The sequence below is a fragment of the Corvus moneduloides genome, chromosome 1 (genome assembly GCF_009650955.1).
Source record: "Corvus moneduloides isolate bCorMon1 chromosome 1, bCorMon1.pri, whole genome shotgun sequence".
Classification (NCBI taxonomy): domain Eukaryota; kingdom Metazoa; phylum Chordata; class Aves; order Passeriformes; family Corvidae; genus Corvus; species Corvus moneduloides.
Window position 1 is genome coordinate 34,005,622 of NC_045476.1, and position 23,484 is coordinate 34,029,105.

The 23,484-nt window shown below is 41.4% G+C and overlaps 1 protein-coding gene across 1 annotated transcript in view; it reads left to right on the plus strand.

Annotated features, from left to right (window-relative positions):
- STAC (SH3 and cysteine rich domain) overlaps nt 1–23,484 on the plus strand; it is a 72,738-nt gene that overhangs the window by 20,679 nt on the left and 28,575 nt on the right. The window contains exon 2 of the mRNA XM_032104737.1: nt 2,978–3,251. Within this exon, the coding sequence (XP_031960628.1) occupies nt 2,978–3,251 (274 nt within the window). The remainder of the gene's footprint in view (nt 1–2,977; nt 3,252–23,484) is intronic.

A 23,484-nucleotide genomic window follows, 5' to 3' on the forward strand; every position in this document is an offset into this window, starting at 1 on the left:
CCTAAGTAAACAATCACATACCATTACCCTATTTCAAATTCTTTCATGAGCCTAATATGAGAAAGGAAAGTTGGATCCGATTTTAAAACCTGATGCCAATCTTCTATGGCCCTGTATACTCTCTCTTACGCATGAAGGGCACAAAACATGCTGATCTGAGAGGTATTTTTAACAGTGAGAGTGTGTAATTAGCAGTGCAAAATGCTAAATATTGCCAATATTCTTCATTTTCTCAGAGTCACTTCTGTACACAAATAACCTATTTGGGATGTAATAGTCCCAGACTTCCACTGGTGTTCTAGGTATGCAATGCAAGCCAAACATGTAGGTGTCTTCCAGTCTGAATGCAAATGGGCATGAAATCTGTGTTTGGCTAAAGACAAGGATGCCCATCTTGTCTGGGAATTATTGAACTGCATGAAAACAGGATGGTTCTCAAAGAATTTCAGAGGGCTATCAGCTTGTGCAGAGATGCCTGCCAAATCTGTGAAGGTAACTTTCTCAACTCATCCTTGGATATGTGTCCTATGTACATTCTGTGAGGGAATGTACAGAATATGCACAGTTTCATGCTCACCGTAGAGTTTATGCGTAGAGTTCATGTTTGGGCATGTATGGCCTGAATTCTGGACTGTTCTTCCTTGGAAAACTTGACTTTTCTGCTTGGGGGAGGAAAGGCTGCTAGTAGATTCCTCAACTGGTAAATAGCTGTGCACAGGAGAATGGGATAAGGACAGTAAATGCAAAGCTTCTTAAAATGTACTATATACATGGTCCAAACTAGCAGGACTGTTGTTTCATGATAAAACAAATATTGCACAGCTTAGGTTTCCTTCTCTGGCAGGAGCAGCATTTTGAAATTTAAATAGCTTCATGTGGGACTGTAGAAATGGATGGCAAATCAATAATGGATGCCATTTCAGTCACCTCGTGGTGTTGTAATTTTCTGTGTTTTGCTACACTAATTAGGTCTGACTTCAGTGAGAAACATTTCAGGAGCAAGGGGGTGAATTATTGTTGTGTCCTGGCTGTCACTGGGGAGATGAAGTAATCTCAGAACTGAATAACCTCAGTGATTTCAAGAGCCTGTAACTTAACATTCAAGAGGAAGAGGGAAGGTCTCACATTCTGATGGTGCATTTTACAGTGAGTTTTGGGCTCAATCAGTCCATGTCTCAGACTCCAGATCAAAAGAGCATCAGAAACCATAAACTGCACTTACCTCATAGCTAGCATTTAATTACTTAATTGCTCTTATTTTCGCATTGCCCTAGAGACTGAGAGTTTCCTGCAAATAGGTATTTCCTTCATTTGGATCCAGGGCTCCTCCCCTGAATCCAGAGTGAGTTGTGGGTGAGGTAGGTGCATGTAGGATGGGCTCCAGGCTCTGATGCCTCCCTACTCCCAAAGTCACTGTGGAGGAACAACTCAGGAAGTAGAATGCAGTTTACTTCCATGTAGCAAACCCAAACATTGTTAACTGGAGGCAATGGCAGCTCCTTGCCCATTTATTTGACTCTGGGATTTTATTGTGAAACATTGGGTAGAGAGCTGTTGTCTCCCTCTCCAGGAACAAGCTACTTGTTTCTGAAGGTGGAAGAGCGGCTTCCCCCCAGAGTGTCTTGACTCTCCTCTCCAACAGCATGCTGTCAGCCACATCATAAAGAAAACAGATGGATCAGGAACAGAATCTAGGGAGAGCAAGTGCTCTGAGGCCACTAAGTCAGTGTGACTTACCAGTTCTATGCTTTTTTGGGAAAGCATGTGAACTCCTTCCCTTTATATTAGTGTGAATTATGATTCCAAATAATCATTGCTTCTAACATAAACAGTTTCTAATATAAACCATTCCTGCTGGTTACCACAGACAGCCTGAGAGGCATGGAAAATTTCAGTTGTCACATCACAGTCACCCAGAGAATAGCAGTGGTGATTGAAATCATTTTGCAGTGGTTTGAATAATGCTGAGTGAAAGGTGATACAGAATTATTGCACTTCAGAGAGGGAAATAGCAGACTCAGAAGAAGCAGACTCAGAGCTGGCTTTCCTTTTACCTGGCCTCTCCCTGTGGGATGTCGGAGCTGACAAACCCACTGATTTGTGTGGCTAATTTCCTAATCCTTTCTTTGCCTCATCCAGTGCCCTTTGCAGCCTTATACCAAACTGGGGAGGAGGATGGATGAGAGGATGGCTAATATGGCACAAGAGAGTTTACAGATAAAGAGTTCGAGCTAACAACTCTAAGTTAGTAATGCTTTATTGTGGTGCTTGATCATCTGACAATCAACACACAATACAATAAACAAGAACATATGTGAATGTGTGTTAACTAGTATTAATTAATGCATTAGCTATCAGTTGGCCAGCTAATTACACTCTTACTGCTGTTAAGACTTCTTTCCTTTAAAAAAAATAAATGAAAGTAGAATTTCTTAGTCAAAGCTAATCAAATGCATATAATCTTTGTTTCTGCCAAATTCAAAAAAATTAAGTATATCAAATATATTTACTGAATTCAGTTGGCGTGTACCACCGTATAACAGCTGTTCCTGTAATGGTTTTACAGACTGCTTAAGTACTGTTAGAGGGTGAATAATACTCTAAGTTCCCATATGCTTGAATACAAAGGATATATTCTCCAATGCATACAACTTTCAGCAATGCTTCTTTGCTTCATACCTGCAAATAGAGACCAAAAGAAGCATTCATTAGTGCTATCAAGTTTATTGTCCATCAGAAAATATATGTAGGGTAGGTTGTTTTCTGATTGGGATGTCTTTTTTTGCTCGGAAATTGCTGGTTAAATTCTAAACTTTATTAAATTAGAATTTAAATTCTAAATTTTATTGTTCAGGTGGTTCAAGGCCTGATGGTAGCTCCCAGGTTCACTTGGCAACAACACACCCTAAAACCAGCAACCTTGCATTGCTTTTAAAGTAGAAAAAAATTGTGATTATAACTGTTTTATTTGCTGCAGCTGCAGAAACTGAAACGATCCCTCTCCTTCAAGACTAAAGGCTTGCGGAGTAAAAGTGCGGACAATTTCTTCCAGAGGACTAATAGTGATGTGAAATTGCAAGTAGACTTGATGCCTGAGGTGAGCACAAGCACTGGGCAGCTCCCCAACTCAGAGACCCATGTGTCTTCACCCACCAGAGTCCAGCAGCTGCCAGAAAACAAGACTCACATCTTCCAGGAGCACATCTTCAAAAAACCAACCTTCTGTGATATCTGCAATCATATGATTGTTGGTAAGAAACCTTTTTTTTTAAATCTCATTGTGTGTCCATGCTAGAACTTGCAGGGTGACCTTTCTCTAACTTCTGTGAGCCCAGATGTCTACTTGAGAATATTCGTGCAGAGAAGTTCTGGACTTACATCATATCTGCCACAGGCTAGCACAAGTTCTATATTGGTTGACAGATGTCTTGCCTTGTAGACACATATTGTTATCACAAATTACAGGTGAGGGATTCAGCTGGAATCAAACTCCTCTGTCATTCAGGTTATACTGAGCACCAAGCACAAGTTCTGTTTTATGCTACACTAGAAGCAGCAGAAATCCATATTACAAATATGTCCACTATCCTCACTCTTTTCCACACCAGTAATTTAAACTCTCTTGCTCCTCGTGTCTGCCCTCATAGCCCACATGGCCCCCAATTCCCTTTCACTGTGGTGACCATGCCTACCTTCCTAAGCTGTCCCACATATGACCTAAGGGACAAGAAGTAGCATCTTTGGGGTGGTAGGCTCTTATCTGAGAGTGTGTGTGTGTGCGCACGCGTTGGCTGTCTAGGGGGAATATTTTGGGACACCGGGTCAAAACCCAAATGTAACAGCTGAATTTACACTGCAGACTTTCTTGGGATTCTTCTACCTGATGCCTGCTCTGCACAAAACCTCATATTAACTTTATACCCTTGAAAGACAGGCCTCTCTGCTCACTGAAACTGTCCATGAGTATGTAAGTTCCTGCCAGGGACTGAGTGACAGACACAGAGGAGCTAATTTTGTTATTGTCTCTAGTGTGCAGAAAAAAACTTCATGCTGAGCCCCTCTTGTAAGGTAATTTTCAGTGCAGTGTGAAGATCTAAAAAGCCAGCCTTCATGCAGATAACCTATGGGGCTGTGCAAGGAGATGTCAAGAGAGAAGTGCAAGCGCCTGGAGGTGTAGAACGTGCATGGCCACCACAGTGGGAAGCTGCAGGAGTTGCTATTCAGAAATCTGATCCTAGAAACTCACATCCTCATGGATAGTGCTGTGCACGTGATTTGGTCTTCTTGCTTACTTACTTACCATCTATTTGTCCCAGCACAGTAGAGCAGGAATAAATTCAATGGCAGTTTACCAATGTGAAAGTCAGTGACACGATTTCCAAGCTTTTAGGCAGGACGAGGAGTTAAACACTGATTTAGCTTCATGTAGAAGTAGTACAGGTCTTTGGGTATAAAATATTGCCAGTAATTTCTACAGCTTACTGTAAGAAACTTATGTCCCTTAGCATGGAAGTCATTGCCTTTTAGGTAACAATATGGTAAGTTCTTGAAAGATGCTGAACGGACTGCTCAAGATTTTTCAGATGAGGGTGCTCAGTGTTCCCCACATGGGTGAGGAATTTGTGTTCTTTGGAAAAGGCAGCTGTCTACAGAACATTACATCTCATGCAAGACAATCTTGCTTCCATAAATTAACTTATATTCTCACTGCACCACAGCTGTACTGAATCCAAGGAAACTGAGGAATTTTAATCCCAAATTTTTCATGTAATTTTCCAGTCTTTTAAGGTTTTTTTCTACTTGAAGTGGTAAAATAAATGAAAGACAGAAGCAGTAAAGTATCAGTATCAGGGAAGTTCACAGTCCAGAGATTGACAGGAAGTCTGGGAGAGCAGTTAGTTTATATATGGAAAAAGGCCCAGAATTTGTCTCCTTCAGTAATGTGGATGGATGTTCTATCAAAGCTTATTTTCACAAATATATCCTGCAAATATAAGTTCTTTGAATTTCTGGCAGCTTCTTGTGAAGTTGTATAGAGATTAATATCATCACAAATCTGCATGACTCAGCAGTACTGTTTCAAAATACTGCTGCTCATGACGGATTATTGCTGGCAGAAAACTTTGCAGAGAGTAAATCCAGTTCATAAACACCCATGCCCTTCTCCTTTGCTGGGCAATCTGTGTCCGCCTGGAATAGGAAAGTCCTGAAGCACAGCCCTAAGCTTCAAAACATCAGCTTTAAACCCCCCATGCTTTCTGAAATTTTTTCTGTTCTCTCTGCTGAGGGCTTTGCTTTTCTCTTCTGTATCTCAGCCACTTCGATAGCTAAAGAGGCCTTTTATAATTGCTGCAGAAACTAATGTGACCTATTTTGTCTGGTAGCAGTCTGAGTCAGGTGAATTGCTCTGACCTCCTCCAGCTCATCTTTGCTTGGAGGTAAGGCAGAGAAGATGTTGAGAGTTTTACCTTGTAATGCCTTAGAGTATAGATGCCCTGATTTTCATAGACAAATGTCTTCTCTATTCCTGCAATCTTCTCTCTTTGATCCTTACTGCAGCCATGTGTAGTTTTGCTGTATTGTATTTTAAGCAGCATGGTAGATTTAGATATTACTGTTTGCTGTTCAATTAATCCATATAAGTTGTGCAACTGTGGTTATAGGAATAGTGAAACGAAACAGGCAGCTTTCAGGAAACCCTGTCAAGCCTGCTCCCAAAGACAGACTGAAAAAGCCTCACTTCTGTTCAGGGACTCTGAATTTATGCTTGAAACATGGAGCCTATTTGTTCTCTCCATTTTTATTTTTCACAGACAGTGACATTTAAGAACAATGAGTCTATGACTTTAAATTCCTCATTGATGAGAATAAAGGCAAAGACAGATACATGTTTTGAAGACTGGAGGAAAGAGTCCAGGAAAATTGTGTCTTGACTTTAGATGGTTTCAGTTTTGCCACCAAGAATGTTTCCAGGTTCACCTTAAATGGCTCTCTGATCTATGAACTAAGCAGCTCTGTTTGGTACGCGGCAGTGTAATGAACAGTGCACAGCATGAATGTGCACCAACTGCTTCAGTCTCACTCGTGCGACAGAATCTCTCTGTAGCTTCAGAGTGAACAGGACACTTGGAGCACAGGCAGCAGGTTCCCTATGCTGCTCTTTTCCCAGCCAAATGAAAGAATTTGAAACATTATCTTACTACAAAAAAATACGTGCACCGTCTTTGATTCCTGGACACTGTGAGCCAAATATTGCCTTTGGGATGCAGTATAATCAGTATATATATATATATATATATATATATATCAGTAAATTTACTCTTTCAAATGTTTTTCATGCATCCCAGAGTGCAATGCAACATATTCACAAGAAAATCTGTTTATTGATTTGATTTCAAAAAAGAAAAAAGAGTATTAATAGTGTGCTTCATACCTCACTTCAGAGGCAGGAGTCAGAGTGTTCCTACTAACTGTACTAGACTGGAACTCAAGTTCCACCTCAGTAAACAGAAGAAAAATTTGATACAGAAGCAGTAATTTTCTGACAAATTAAATAATGGAGGAAATTTCCCATTTGAGGGAGCTTTGAAGAGTGCATGCAGAATCCATTTTACAGCATCTAATACTCCAATAAAATCATCAGTTCTAATAATGAATTCAACAGTAATAATTCACATAATTTCAGACCAAATCAATAGTGTGTTGGAGCAGACTCTGTACTCCTCTCTCCCACTCACTGTTTTGCTGCCGTGAGTGCCTAGCATCAGTTAGTTTAGGACTGAGGTTTCAGCTCCATGGAGGGCTACATATTTTCCTAAACATATCCACCCTTGAACATCCTCTCACAGTATGTCTCTTAGAAAACCATTAATTTACTGGGTTTAGTAGTAGTATTTATTATTATTTTAATATCTAACCCCAGCAAGGGAAAATTTTGATAATCAAAGTGTCTTGTGGAATGCATTACTAGATCATCATTTAGGAGGCACTGGATTTATGGGGTTTTTATTTCACATCACAGTGAAAAGAAAACCAAGTCAGAATACCTCTGAGTTTGCTTCATGTTATCTACCACTTTCTGTGTTTAGCAAGAATGTGGTAAGCTTTGGCAATGGCAAGTTAGGGGAGGAAAATTGCCTGGCACCAGCAAAAATAGATACTGTTAAATTAATGTTGCATCAGATTACAGTCTTAAACTATGCTGATCAGAAGCAAGTTCTTGCTCTTCTTCAGTCTCTGGTGTGTCATCAATCATCTCTGTGACACTTCACTGTTGAAGAAAACATGATGTCAGTACTCTATAGTTGAAAAACATTGTGTATTTTTTAAGAAAAACCTCCATCTGTAGACTTCTCAACGTTTTACTCATTTCCAGATCATTTCCTGTGCTGATTCACATGGAAAAAATGTTATTTTTCACATATTCCAAGAATATTACATGTAATTAATATATTCCCATCTTGGTCAAATATAAGTAATGCAGCAAAAAAGTAAGGCGCCTTGCTTTTAAGAATATATTGCTTTAAAGTCAATCTTTTAAAGCTGTGTTTTAAAGAAATAGATGCTCATTTATAACATCACATGTTTCTTTGTGTTTCTAAAGTGTACTTAGCTGTTTCACTCCATTCTTAACCTTAACTATGGTACAGAATTTTAACCAGACACCTGGTGTTTTGGCATACCTGTCAGAGCATGTTTGCCTGGAACAAACTTGCAGAAAGACCAGAAAAAACTGTGGTCTGCAATGCCCAGTAATAGTCAAAACCAGGTCCTTCTGGATCATGCCCCCCCTGGCTTAGGTACCTGAGATATATGCATGTATAGATGTTCTCAGGGCAACCAGGTTTCTGGTTTGGATGCAGATTCTCTGGACCTTTGCAGCTCTGGAGGTAAATAACTCAGTACCTGCCTTCTCAGGGAACTAACCAAATTCCACTTAGAGAAACCTGTGGAAAACAAATAAGCTAGTAAAAAAGATAAAACCAAAATATAGCTGTAGCATAATTTCCTTTCAGTCTATTAATCAATAGTGCTTAAGCAGTGAAATTTTGTTATCCCTTCAGTATTGACTCACTCCTATCACCGTCTGTTCCGGTTTAGCCAGTCATTCTGGAGTTTCAGACAGCCAAAAAAGTACCATGAATAATTCTTTCTCACTTCATCTTTTAAAAGCCGCCTGTATTTCTTTATTTCTCTGTGCAGTTGTGGCTGCTAGAACTTTCAACCACTTTTATCCCCAAAGCTGTATTGAAACATCCTCCAGAAAGTTAGGCTCAAAGCTGATAAATTGGCAAGGTTTTCAAATGCAGGAATAAAGGAAAGAAAGAGGTCTGGATTGAAGCCATGGTTCCCCTTTTGTATTAGATCCTGCATTTGAATTTCTTCTCTTAGACTATCAGTAACTGCGACTAATAAGTACTGGAAAAACTCCATGGTTAGAGGAAGTGTTTATATAACTGTAATTTATGTGGATGTTTATTAAATATAGAAAAATTTCACAGGAACTATGACACAGTGCTTTCTGCCTCCAGTCTGATCAGCTCACTCCTAAAAAATACGCTTGAATTTTTTTAAGCTTGCTGCCTCACTTCATTAAGTAGGCATTCTGGTTTGGTCCAAACCTGCTATGCTGCCTATATGCAGCATTATCCAGGTAGACAAAGGTGCAGTAAACAGTCACAGATGGATCACCACTTCTTGGCAGCTAGACAAAGTAGAAGTACTCTTGGAAGCGTGACTCTAACTGACTGCTTTCCCAAGGCTATGGTGGTTTGGAAGATTCCTTGGACAGAGATCTTGGAAAAACCAAAACCAAAAAAGGGCATTTTTATTTATCTTGCAGGATGAAGGAAAAAATAATGTTATTTATTCAGTCCTGCCCTCCACTCTTCCCAGTCTCTCTAGCGTCTCCCAACACAGATGATCTTGAGGGAAGAGCTTCATCAGTATGGGAGTTGCAGGGAAGGGTAAAGAACTTCCAGTGAGGAGGACATACTCCTGGAGCAGGACTTGTGTAGTCACAGCCGAGCCTTCCCACATCTACTTTCCGGATGACAAACTACTGCTACTACTATATCAATTTCTGTGTGAATGGTGTTTGTTATTAAGACTTTTCCCATGGAAAGAGGCTTTCAAAAGCAGACTCCTTTTGTTTTGATTGTGAGGAAAATCCATGAAATTATGCCTGACCAATCTGACTGCCTTCTGTGATGGCATGACTGGCTGGGTAGATGAGGGGAGAGTGGTGGATGTTGACTACCTTGACTTCAGCAAGACTTTTGACATTGTCTCCCCTAACATCCTCATAGGCAAACTGAGGAAGTGTTAGATGAGTGGACATTTATGTGGATTGAGAACTGGTTGAATGGCAGAGACAGAGAGTCTAGATGGACACTCACTGCTAGTGGTGTTCCCCAGGGGTTGGTACCAGGTCCGGTCTTGTGCAACTTATTCATCAATGACCTGGATGAAGAGGCTGATACATCCTCAGCAAGTTCACTGGCATTACAAAACCACGAGGAGTGGCCAATACCCCAGAGTCCTGTGCTGCCACCTAGTGAGACCTGGACAACCTGGAGAGTTGTACGGAGGGGAAGCTCCAGAAATTGAGCAAAGGCAAATGCAGGGTCCTGCACCTGCGGAGGAATAATCCCAGACACCAGCACAGGCTGGGAGCTGACCTGCTGGAAAGCAGTTCTGCCGAGAACGATTTGTGGGTCCCAGCGGAAAACAAGCTGTCCACGAGCCAGCAGTGCCCTTGTGGCCCGGAAGGCCAATGGCATCCTGGGGTGCATTAGGAAGAGCATTGCCAACAGTGCAAGAGAGGTGATCCTGCCCCTCCACTCAGGCCTGGTGAGGCCACGTATGCTGTGTCCAGTTCTGGGCTCCTTGGGCAAGAGCTACATGGAGCTCCTAGAGCAGGTCTGCTGGAGGGCTACAAAGATGACTGGGGACCTGGAGCACCTCCCTTAGAGGACAGGCTAAGGGAGATGTGTCTGTTCAGCCAGGAGTAAAGGCAGCTAAGAGGGGATCTCATCAATGTCTATACGTACCTGAAAGGGAGTGTTCAAGAGGATGAAGCCAGGCTCAGTGGTGCCCAGGGAGAGGACAAGGGGCAACAGGCACTCATCTGGCCATTATCCTGTGCAACCTGCTCTAGTAGAACCTGATTCAGCAGGGAATTGCACTAGATGATCTCCAGATGTCACTTCCAATCCCAGTCAGCCTGATTCATTGAAAAAGCGCCATTGTATAACCTTTTCAATAACTGGTACCAGGTGCCATCCCATATATTACTAAATGATCCACAATTCCTGTCTCTACCTCCTCATTCCCTCCACTAAATTTACTCCTGTATTTAGGAGACTTCATTTCAGTATATGACAATGCATAGCTCTGGGCACGTAAATCTTCTTCTTACTCTTTTCAGAGTCAATATGAGTGAGAATTGCTTAAGTAATCTCTGACCTGCTGTATTAAGGTTTAGGGCAAACAAAAACATGGTCATCTGGACTCTCCAAAATTTCCAAACAGTGGATAGTTTGTCTGTTAAAATAAATAAAATGGTAATAAACAGATATAAAGATGCAGAAACACATATGGTATGCGCAGTACAGGTGTACTCCATCTACTTCTACTCCTATTTTTGATAAACATGACAAAAAGTATCCAATTCGCACAGCCCCACATTTGTAGAGAAGCTACAGGGGGCTACACATTATCCCTGCATTAAATTATTATTTTGCTTTGTTAACAAAGAGTTAAACACACTTTAAAGCAAATATTGAAAAGCAAATATTTAGTTTCTTTATCCTCTGGGAGGGCTTCCTCCTCTGAGATGAGGCAAAAATGTTATCAGTAAATTGGATAATCAAGAACTGCTTAGCTGAGAAAAGAGGGTGGAAATATATTTTAAATTCTAATTTGTCCTTGAACAGCATCAAACATGTTTCACATTTGTTACTAGATAATTTTCAAGCTCACTTTAATTTGGGGGAAATTGCTATTAATATGAAACTGCAGTTAATCCTTAGTCAAAAGAGACTTTAAAAAATGTTGACCAACATTTGCTGTTTAATTAGGTGGAAAACAATAAACATTTCTAGAACATCTACAATTAGTATTTAAATGTGATGTTAGCCATGGTGGTTTTTAACCAAAAAGTACATTAAAAAACCACCAAACACCCTACTCAGTAGTGAGCAGGCTCCTGGTACCATTGCTCTTGGTATCAACTCTAGTGAATAACATAATGGAAAGCTCAAGGTTTTTTAAAGGCCAAGTAATGAAGCAGAATGCAAGTGGGGTTTTAATGTCCTGCTATGTACTTTTCCAGAGCTCACATGGGACATCAGGTGTTTACAGATAAGGAAATTAAGTGCATCTTCTTTAGAGCTGACCTTCTTGTAAGAACATTATTTTTCTCTTTAGAGTCCTTGTCTATCAGAGTGTCACTGTTATGTGGGTAATTATAATGCTGAATAGCCAACAAAAGCATTATCTAGAAGCAAAATTATTAGAAGCTTTACCTTACTATGAGTTGCAGAAGTCTTAAAATGAGGCGCTCAACAGAAATGCTTTTGCAGGAAGTAGAGCACTGCCATCATGTAGAGTAAAATGCCTACCCACATTTGCTTGTTGCTGTCCTTAATATAGAAGGATGTCTCAGAGAGCAGTGATCCTTGTGGCTCACATGGAGCATCGCATGTTTTGCTGCTTTGGTAATAGGAATGCAAGTAACTGCAACTTCACCAATGCTCTTCTCTGAACTGCCAAAATTTTAGTTTTCCAGGTATACACAACCCAGAGCTGTTTTCCTCTTCAACATAAGTTTATCTTGTACACTGAAGGATGCTGCAAACACATGGCCTGACTTCTAATTCTGAAGACATGGTCTGTTAAAAATGACATGCAGTAGAAAATTATGATTTCATTGTAGTTTCCTTTATAATATGCAGGGAGTGATCTGTGTTTATCTGCACGTCTGTTTACAGCAGCAAGGTGAGATGTTGTCTGTCTTGCAGTGTTTATTACACTGTAATAAATTCCAACGTGGGGAGCATCTGGGTACCAGGTTTTATTGAAGAAACAATGACATTACAGACTTTACCCTATTTATTTTTTCTCACACTAACTCGCTCCCTCCCCACCACCCTTTCATTCCCTAAGTTTCCCCTTCCCTGCAGGGGGCGTCACTACTAGTGGCATTGGACAGAAAGTCACGTTTGTTCCTGCTGTGATGCTGCTTGCAGTTGCCCATCTCAGACACAGTCCCTCGGCATCCCCTGGCATTGATGTCCATCACTGATGTACAACATTGATGTCCATCATCTTCAGGATCTTCCTGCATTTCCCAGATGCCTCCCAAGGCCAGGATCTTCACCTTCTTCTTCGGCCTCCTTCTGCTTTCTGAGACCACTTCTTCCTTTCAGGAATTCATCTCCTGGGAGCAAATCTTCTTTCTGGAAACCACGTTCCCAGTTCCTCCAGTCTAAATAATATATGGGCATAAGAACAGCACATGATCAGCCTTTTAACTAGTGCTCTGGTCTCCTGTCTCTTTATTAACTGGAGGATTTGGGATACACCGCTTTTTTTAGCCTACGTATCATCAACATTTCCAGCAGCCAAGAGTGGTTGCAGCTTGCAAGTAGCAGCCTTCTGCCTGAGAGTTCAGGGGTTCAGTTTCAGGGGTTCCGTTTCATACATTCACCCACACACTTACACAGCAGTTACCTGCTGCCTGCTCCTGTTCACAATTTCAGCAGTTCTTTACTTATGACAGCTCCTAAATCTTAGTATCTGTATTGACATTTAGCTGTGTGCCAGTACCTTCTGGCACACTGATCTGCTTTTTGCTGGACTTTTGGTATACGTTATAGCTTTGTATGCTGCACAACTGTGCAACAGACTGATACAGCTGCCGAGTCTTTTGCTACTCCTATGGGTTTCCTTACCCCTGATAGTGGTAGCACAATTGTGGTTGATGTTAATTAAGGTTTTTGGACAACAAACCATGTATCCATGCTGGTGCAAAACACATTTGTAGATGAGAAAATGTATGGCTTGTGTTGGTTTGGCTTGTTCCTATGGGAATCCAGGGTGAATTCAGGTAATGCAAATACTGTCTAGCCTTGGACAGCTTATAGGTAATGCACTGAATTATTTCTGTTGATAGACAAAATCCTAAAAAGAAGATTTTTGGTGGTTTTGATTTAATGATATAAATACTTAGACATAGAGTGAAGCTCCAGCTTAATGTCCCTGGTTTTTTCACACCCCAGATTGACCCCTGGGTAGGTAATGTTCTTTTTGCTTTGCTGAGCTACATAAACTTCTGTACAATCATTTGACAGAAGTTTTTCTTACTCACTTAATTAGTAATTGATGCCACATGGAAGTGTACCTGTAGGTGTGTGTAGTGGTTTGGTCCAAAATACTCATTACTGTTTATCTGCTGTGAGATAAGAATTAGGAGAAATGCAAAACAGGCACCAAACTTGAAAGAATATAAAGCAGTTTATTAACAGACCTAAAAGAAGAAAAAAAAGTTATACCACCTTCAGAACTCTCCTCCTCCCCCCACCTTCCTCCCTTCTCCCACTGACAATGTGAAAAGACAACCCTTAAGATGTTCAGTCTGTTTACCACTTCCATAATAACCTTGTTCAGTCCATTTAGAAAGAGAAGTCTCTTCTTGCTCATGCTATGAAAACAGTATCACAACGAGACAGCCGCCCACTTCCAAATATTGTTCAGTCCATTTAGGAAGAGGAGTCTCTCTGCCTGCGTGTGAGTCCCTTTACCGGACTTGCAGCTTTTCCCGCAACTGCTTTCAAGGGTCCACTCTTGAAGTTTTTTGGGGTACAATTTTAAGGTTGAGCCATTCAGAAACAAAAACAGAGGCCCTTCTCCTTCCCTGGGAGCAAAGGGTCTTCATCATCTTCATCTTTAGGACTATCTCTGGGAGCATCTCTAGGGACTGAGGTTTTCTCCTTTCCCGTTTGGAGCAAAAGTCCTCATCTGGTTCATCTCTCCCTGTCCAAACTTCTCATGAAATTACAGCTGCGTCAGCATCTGCCTATCTCAGTGCAGGTGCTTTTGCTTACGAGTTGAACACTCCACCCCCCAGATCTTCATGAAATTACAACAGGATACTCTGATATATCATAGCTTCACAACAGAATTTCAGCTTTAAGCATCTCCTCTCTCTCTTCCTTCAGGTTTTCAGCTCTTCACAGCAATAAAAGGGTTAATCTCACCTCGGCCTTGCAGCTTTGAAGCTGGAATGTTGAATTTTTCTTATCGCAGTGGAGAGGGGGGAGAGCCGAGCCGCTCCGGCTGCCCACGGCAAGGCAGTGGGGGGGGTTCCATGGCTGGAACAGGTCCATGGCTTCAGGATGGCCGTGGCCCAGCCCGGCCTGGCCCAAGCAGGGCCTGGCCGGGCCCGCTGGCCCCCACTCGGGGCCCGCAGCCACCTGTCCCAGCGCCGGAAACGAGAGAGAGCTTGGAGGGGGAGTTTGCCTATTCTTAAATGTGGATCACAGAGGCGGTCACAACTTTAAGTGGCTTAGAGAATTGTCCGTATTCAAACTGGCCAGCTGATAGGTTCTATCAGTTCCCAGAGGAAACTGTAAGCACCCCTTAGCAAGGACGTCCCTTCCGGGACTATGCTTGCTAACCTATGACAGTGTGCTTTAGGCCAGTACTGCTATGTGTCAAGTAATGAATTCTTTCAGACCATAACAGTGAAGGCTGAGACTGCCTCTTTGGGAAGATGACAGTAGTTAATGAAGTGTTTTTACTGCCCAACCTGTGTGATTTCACTGAAATCGGTAACTATTTCTGGAAAAAAAATATTCATTTCCTCCACACACACACACCCCCCCCCACCACCCACACCCACCCTCCCCCCACCCCACCCCAACTGGCACTTGGTGTGAAAGGTTTCACTTGAATGTTTTTCCATTGGTTGGAAATTGGGAAGAATTCACAGAAAACATGATTAGATATTGGAAGGGGCTGCCCAGGGAAGTGGTGGAGCCACTGTCCCTGGAAGTGTTTAAGGAAAGCCTGGATGTGGCACCCAGTGTCATGGTCTGGTTGATGGGGTGGTGTTAGGTCATAGGTTGGACTTGATGATCTCAGAGGTCTTTCCCAAACTAATTGATTCTGTTATTCTGTGATTCCATATTTCCCACATGGAAAAGAAACTGAAACACATTTTGCTATAAAATGTGGTTGTAAAATTATGAAAGGTAGAAGCACACTGTGGCTAACTGTAGAAACAACTTCCCTGAAAACTGATCCCACCAAACTGGTATAACTACCCAGTTACTTATGGTGAGCTCCCTCTAGTCCAAGCAAATCATGCTGTTGATTACACCTGTAGCTTCTGATGAGGTCCTCCTTAGCTATGTGTGATCCAAGGGAAGAAATGGGTTTGGAACAGAAATATGTCCATGTGGCCAAATCCTGACCAAGCACTAGATTTTAGCCACATGTGGTTATCTTCTGTTGTTCCACTTCCCATGTCCATCACTAGTTACTGTAAAATGGAAAAAAAGAGGGAGGAAGAGTGGTCCTGGTAAGTCACCCTTCAGTATTTTGCCCCATTACCGCAGGCACTGCCAGTCAGTTTGTGCTAACACAGACCTGCAACAACACTGGGAGGCTGCGCTGGTGAGGGAGTGGTTTTACTGCAGGAGGAAAGAGCCAAAACCCTCAGTAAGTCTGAAACAACAGAAGGCCAGTGAACAACTGTCTATATATATACCATGGGGCTTTTGGGGCTTTTTAACTAAACATTTTATAGTTCTAATTGATTTTCCTGATCTTCTGGCAAATAGCAGTCTCTCATTTCAAGCCCACTGATGACAATGGAGCCACATAAGCAACAGGCTATGTTGAAAATCCATTAGCAGAGCAGAGAGGACGTTAAATCCCTTTGCTGAGGACAGACTGTTCTTTTGTTCTGTAATTCTTTTCCCACATTTTCAGCAAGCTCAAAGTCCTGGTCTTCATTTCACATCATAGTTTTTGTTCGGATTTCTGGTTTCTGTTTTCCAACTCCTCTGAATTGGTGCAAGGCCTTTGGAAGATAAATGCTTTGGCACATGTGAGCAGCCCTACTAATTTCAACTGCTTTTTCAAAGCATTTCAAAACACAGGAAAAAAAAGGCTGCAACTGGGCAACTTTTCATTTCAACACATGTAAGAACACAGGTGCAGATAACCTGAGCCTGTCAAAACCGAGATCTTGTTTGAAATCTGACTTTCATCATCTTCATTCATCTCAAGAAGAGTTACTTAAGATGCTATGTTTACTAATACTGCAGAGACCAAGATCAGGCATTCATCTCTGCTTGTCCTCATTTGAGATAATGCATAAAACCTAATTTCTCCATGTTCCCTTGTCCTGTTCAGCTCTGGCACCAACACCTCCCATAGGCAAGTCTATGCCTATCTTCCCTGAACTATTTTCCTTCTCAGCAAAGCAGCCCAGTGCAAAGACCTATAAGCACAGGCTCATCAATTTTGAAAATTATCTAGAAAAGTAGATGTTGATATATCAGTGTCAGTTAGTTCAGAGCAAAGAACGTTAGACATGATTTAGCGTGTTTAGAGCACTGGGACTTTTTCTTTCAATAATAGCTGTTAGTTTATTTACCATGGCTTTCCAGCATCCTAATTAACATTTAGATGATCAAAAACCTGAGATGATATTTTAAGAAGTGCGGAGGTGGATATTTCCTTTCAGGGATAGACTTTTATAGCAAAGCTGCTGAATATGTGAAAAGTGCATTTTGAAAAAACTTCTTGTGGCCAAATTTTTAAAAGACTTTATTTTAGCAGGGATATTTTTCATCTCTATAACAGTCTTGCAGAAAAACCTGCCCATTACTGCCTCATTTTTTTCTCAGCATGTCATTTCTAAAGAAAACTATGTCACTAGGAAGTCAGTTCTAATTTTATGCACTGTTTTGTAGCCTGCCTACATGCAAGGCAACTTTTCTTGCTATTTAAACATTGGATATTGTTATGGAGAAACTGGGGTAGGCACTCAAATGGACCCACACCTCTCAGTGACATATAATCTAAAATTTATTCATTTGACAGAATAGGTACCACGTTTGGATATCAAGTCCTACTCTACGGAACGTAAATATACAAGTTCCAGCTTCTCTCCACACCCCATTTGGTTTAGAGTGACACAAGGTGGACTCAAGGGAACAGGACACTTCAGGCAGTCAAGGCATCAGGTCAAGACCTGGCAGCTTGGGCCCAAGTTCAGATGTTCTTCCTCTAGCTCCAACATGTTGTTGGATGTCCCTGTACAGTATAGCCCATCCCAAGAAATTATTGATTTAACACACCCAGAACTCTGTACATTTTGAACTAGCAGATTTAACTGTAAAAAACAACCCAACCCAAACCTTAATAAAGAAAAAATCTCATTATTAAAGAGTAACTCTGTGTCCATCAATTTGAATTCTCCATCAGGCATCAGGCAGCAATGACTTCCAGTGTTCAGCCCTCTAGGGTGGCTGGGGAAATCCGTGTTTAGCCCTTGATCTATAGCTCACCTGATGACCAGCTGAGGATCTGCACCTCTGTACTCTCCAAAATGTCAGTTGGGGCAAGTGATGAGACAGCATCAGTTAAAAAAAAATAATCAGAAGGGTGCCAGGCGTTAGGACAGAGGGTAGTTCCCAAGGTGGCAGGAAACACTTGGGGAGGCTGGAGGCCAAGGAGGGGTGAGAAAAGGACTTCCCAGCTCATTCTTACAAACCTAGTGGTTTGGATGAATTAGGCTCAAGATTTTTACTTGAAAGATCTGGATCTCTCATGTAGAAAATGCCATTTTCTGATCTTCTCACAGCTCTTGATTGAGATAGAGCAGGGGAAGGAGGAGCGCTTGTCCAGCAGCAGCCAGCCACAGGGGCAGGAAGCAGCTACAGAGGAATTTTTAAAAATAGTCATCACTTTCAGCATCAGAGCTTTTATGCAAAACCAGTTAATTAAAAACTAAAAAGGGGGCATGAGAGGAGACTGCACAAAGGCTTAGAGATAACTGCAGAGGCACCAGTCCCATTTTGGGGATTTCCTCTTTTTAAGGTCACATCCTAAACCCTTCACTTCTGCAATACTGGCCCAGCTTGCTTAAAATTCTCCATTTCCCATAAATTTTGGCATGGATGCAGGTTTCTGGTGACAACTGTACATGCATTTAGGGAGAAAGGGGCAAGACACTTGTTATTTTTATCAGCCTCCCACAGCAGAAGTTGAAGTTTTATGGAAATTATGTAATTTTAAATGTATTTGGTTTTGAAAGTTTTAAATTAAAACAATTTCTGACTGGTATGTTCCTCTCAGGTGGAATGATAAAAAATAGTGGTCACAGCTGGATTAGCTGGAGGTGACAGTCTCTCTGTGTCTCTTTCCCTTCCTCTTTCTCTCTTTTATAGACTTGAACCTTTTTATCCTCTCTTTTTTGTTTTTTCCCCACTTTGGCGTAAGTGCCTAATATAGTTATGTTTATATAGCCAGTATAACATCATGTTGTTACCAACATTTGCAGTTTTCTTTGAAATTTCTCCAGGCTGTAGGCCTTGTTCTCCCTCTCCAGCTATTAATCTTATGTTGAGACTTGAAACAACAGGCAAAAAGCATCATCCAACAGTGCTGGGACCATAGCTGTGCTGGCCAAGAGGATGATACAGGTTCCCTTTGCATGTGTGTGACAAGCAGATTCTCATTTGCACTCCTTAGGAAAAATGTGACTTTCCTGAAATGCACAGTAGTTACTAAATTGCTTTTGTAGGAAACACAGACATAAAGAGTTGGAATCAAATTCTGCCCTGTTCCCTCTGCCTTTCTCTGCCTTCAAATATTTCCATTCACCTATATTGAGGTGTTCTGTTTCCATTTTGGCTTCCTCCAAAAAAGACTTAGATTTACAAAAAGTGATGCAGTGTGTCCTTTTAGTGGTATTTAAGGTCATATTATCAGAACAGTTTAAGATTCAATTTTCCATGACTCTTCTGGAAAACCTAGCCACTGGTTTAGATATTCAAATGGGAGCTGACCCAGTCATAGAGTATTTCTGGCAAGGTGTTATTAAACATGACCTGCTTCTCAAAACAATGCATCATTCCAGACCTAGGTGCCTGGATACATTAGCTGATATCTGAAGAAAATGACTGGGGAGAGCCTCATTTGTAAGTTTATTTAAGAGCTACTTGGGTATTCTGACATGAAATTTCCTCTTTTTTTTTTTCCTTTTTTCCAGTGAAATACTGTTTCTTTTGTCAGTTTTGGCTTTTTTTGTTTGAGAAAGAAATATCAGCCTCTACAGACTGGGAGATAAATAATACATTAATGAATAGAACACAGAGGACATTTGTTCAAACATCTGTGTGGTTTTTTCCCTATGTGAATTTCATTACTACATTGACACTACTTCATTCACTGAACAGGACATGTTTAGTGTTCATGGACACTATAAGTCATCTAAACATATCTAGTACTTTCCATTCTAAACCCTCACTTTTGGAGTTTGCAATTTTTACAACTTAAACATTGGCATGTGGGCCAAAATAGTATTAGTGCAACCTCTGACAGTTTTACCCCTTAGTCCCTCAAAGGAGAACCATCTCATACAACTTTTGGCAAGAGACAAAGACAGTGAGCCCAAAAGAAAGCTCATGAGGCTATTAATTACTTTGTATTTAGAATAAGGCTAGTGTGGTACTCAAGAGATGTTGCTTAAAGACACACACTGACTGAGGAAAGTAAAAAAGAAATGTTGAATAGAACTGCCCATTCACCAAACACTGTCTGTCCTGTTTGGTGAATGAAGGTATTGTGCCTTGAATTAAAATAGTGAAAATCACATCCCCAGACAGCAACCAAAAAGTGACTGAGCAGAACTTTGCTCTGTCCTACTCAGTATTTAACAACTGGCTTAAGCAACCTTAGTCAGGGTCTTTGGAAAAGAGGGTAGGAGGGATTACTTTTTGAAGGTAATAGCAAAAAGTCCATCAAAGCTGTTAGTCTATTCCCCCTTTGAATGAAAACCAGACACAAAAGTAGTTAGGTTACTCCAAGTGGAGCTTAATTGTTAAGCCTTTAGTTCCTGTATTTCTGATCTACCAGTGACGGAAATTATTCCAGGTGGGCTAAGACATAGCAGTGAGTACAGAATGTGAGTATCAGTAGCTTCCAGCTTTGCTTTAAGGTTGGCATAGGGGAATACCTGCTGGTGGGAATAAACAGTAGGCTGCAATCAAGCCATCAGCTATTTAGGGGGTCAGGAAGCAACCTAGAGACTGATGGTCAGGCTTGCAGGTTGTCAGTGTGTGTTCAGCAGAAGTCCCTGAGGAGACTTTGTTAGTGTCTGAGACTTCACTAATTGGAACACTGCGCCTTCCAGACAGTCCTGTGACCAGCTTAAATACGAACTCTCTCCTTACCCTTCCTCTGCCCCATGCTTCAATACAGAGGAAGATTAACCCCGTGGGAATAAGCATGCCACAGAAAGGCTTTCAACTTCAAACAAGGCTTGGTACCCTATGGCAGTGAAGTGAAATTATCCTCAAATAGTCTGCCCTATTGTGTTGTTGTAGCTATTGCTATTATTATTACTATCTTTGTCATTGCCTTTTTTTTTTACCTTTATGAGTCATTAATGCCACTTATTTTCTATTATTTAATGTATGTTTCAGACCAAATTCCTAACTTTCTTATGCTCTCTGGGGGAATTTATTGGAAAATAATGTTTCAACACATTGCTATATCCTGTGCCACTACTTTACGCATAATGAAATAACTCTCTTATACTGGTGCATGACTGTAGAACCCTCACTATATGCACTCAGCTTTAAATAACTTCCTTGCAAGATCCATGTTCTGTCTGCTTTTCTCCTATTTCAAACTACCCAGATGTCTTCCAAAACCAGCCCCATTCAGACATCTGCATAAATGGGAGGCCAGAAATTGGTTCAATGAGTCAAGCCCTGGTCTCATTTGCACCTGTACTGAATGTGATCTCTTCTCCATGATGTGAGCTGTGACTGTGCCTCGGTTCTGAATCTCAGGAACTTTTGGGTCAGATACACTGCCAGTATGTATTTGTCTGATTCCTGGCATGCACTGGTCTCGACACTGGCTTAGACATGGGTCTCTGAGGTGGTTTTATTTAGTGTAATGGGGATAAGAAATGGAAGAAAAAATTATTCTGTGGAAAAAAAAGATGTGTTTTGTAGAAATGCCATTTTCAGAGCTTGAGATATGGTGGTTAAGTGTAAACACAGCATAAATGCTTCTTCTCCAAGCTCCTTAGTTATTCCTCAGTGAGAGGCAGGGAGACACAAGGAAATTTTTTTCCAAGCTAGTCCCACCATAAGCCAAGTAGTTAGAAGTGAAAATGGATTGAATATTGGAGCTTTTGGTAGTTACAGGGATTTCAATTTGATTTACAAAAACTTCTTGTAGACTCAAGTGTGTGGCTGAAATACTTTTCTTCTCTTTGAAGCCACTACTTAGCTACTCACATAAAAAATATGGCATTCAGTAATGGAAATACAGTGTTGCTCTTTTGTAATTCTCTTACTCATTTTCACATGACCACAGATTATTCTGAAGAAGTTGGGGTCTGATTTTTGAAAGCAGCACAGATGCTTCACATTCATTTTGCTCATCATTTGGACACACAATTGTTTTGACAAATGTGTATATTCTGTGATCACATGGTTATTACATGTAAGGACCAATATGCACCTTGTAAAGTTAACACTAAAATGGCTGGAAGAGCATAACATAGTCAGCAGGAAGGACTGTGAGGCTGTCTGCCTTTACACAGCTAAATCTTAAGAGTCTTTTGGTACAGCAAGTAAGAGTTATGCTACTACAGACCATCATGAGAGGAGAATTAGACCCAGTGTAAGCACTGGGCCAACTGTGATGTCATTTTCCTTTTTTTCATTCTGCCCTATAATTATAATGAAAAACTGTGAGGGAACTACTCTTTTCTTAGTGCCAATTGTTGATCACCAGGAAGGGTGATTCATCATTTCATCATCAGTAACAAAAGCACAAAGCCACAGAAGTCAATATTGGTTTGGGCATGTGTGATTGAAAAGAAACTATAACTGAAAAAATCCTCACAGCACACTAATCCAAGTGCAACCATGCTGAAAAAGAAACCAAACGAACACGCATGTGTTCTTCTAAGAAAGCTTGGAAAAAAGACCCCAGAAAAGAGGCTAGAAAGGATGTCTGCACACACTGAGAGGTGGCTGAAAGGCGCAACAAGTGGGGAGCAGGCACTGACCCCAGTCTATGGAAGTCCCTAGGGCACACCCCACACTCAACCCCATTCAGTCCCTATCTCTCCAGCAGTCTCTATAAGAAGGTGGAGAGGATCTCGGTTCCCTATCCTACAGGAAGCACACAAGTGAAACACCTGAGCCTGGTTCACTGAAACCACCTATGGCTACCTCAGCCTGCCTTATCTGGATTGAAAGTGGCCACTTCAGACACCCCTTCCTCTGAAAGTGGAACTTAAGGCTTGGGGTTTGGCACCAACTTGATGAAACCTTCCCTGAAGTGCTTCTTTGTCTTTGAAGGTAGCACTTCACTGAATGAAACTGGCAGCATGTACGTGGTGTTGACTACTCAAATAACCAATGAGCTACATGAGTACTTTCAGATGCAGGATCCTTCTGACTAATATTCCTATCATGTCTGACTAATGAGGGCTGGTTAAAATGTTGAGAGTTTTTGGGGGTTTTTTACTACTTTGTTTCATACTCACTCTCACATTAGATATTAATGAACAGATCTGCTGTTTACTTGTTCTGTTTACACAGTCCTGTAGGGATTTAAGAGCTACTGCAGCATCACTGGCTGTATGAATAAAAGTGACTGTTCCTGACTGCAAGCAAGCAGTCTTGGGTCTGTCGTTTAGAAGTAGGTCCATACTGAAGATAATGCAGAACTTCTGTTGGCCAAGTGGAAGAAATCTGCATCTGTAAGGCAAAATTTCTCCTGTAGCTCCCCTACCCGTGACAAATAACTTTTCCACTGGCAAGGAAGGAGAGCACAGTCAAACTCATGGCACCCTCACTGCCCCACTCAGGGACATGCAAGGAGCCCTTCCTGCACCCTCTGAGTAGAGGATGGTGAGAGAAGCAGTCCCTGGGAGCAATTGTCAGTATTGTTTTGAGCATGTGTAATTGAGAAGAAACTAGAACTGAAAAAAATCCTCACAGCACACTAATCCAGTGTAACCACACAGGAAAAAGAAACCACACAAACAGGAATGTGTTAGCCTGTGGGTGGGCAATGGAAAGGGAGCTGGCTTAACTTTCTCACATACCCCTGGAGCTACCTCTCACCCACACAACCTGGGCCTCCACTGATGGCTTGGCTCCCCAGAGCCTGGGTGCTCCTTCAGTGGCTCCCTCAGGCATGCACAGCCAT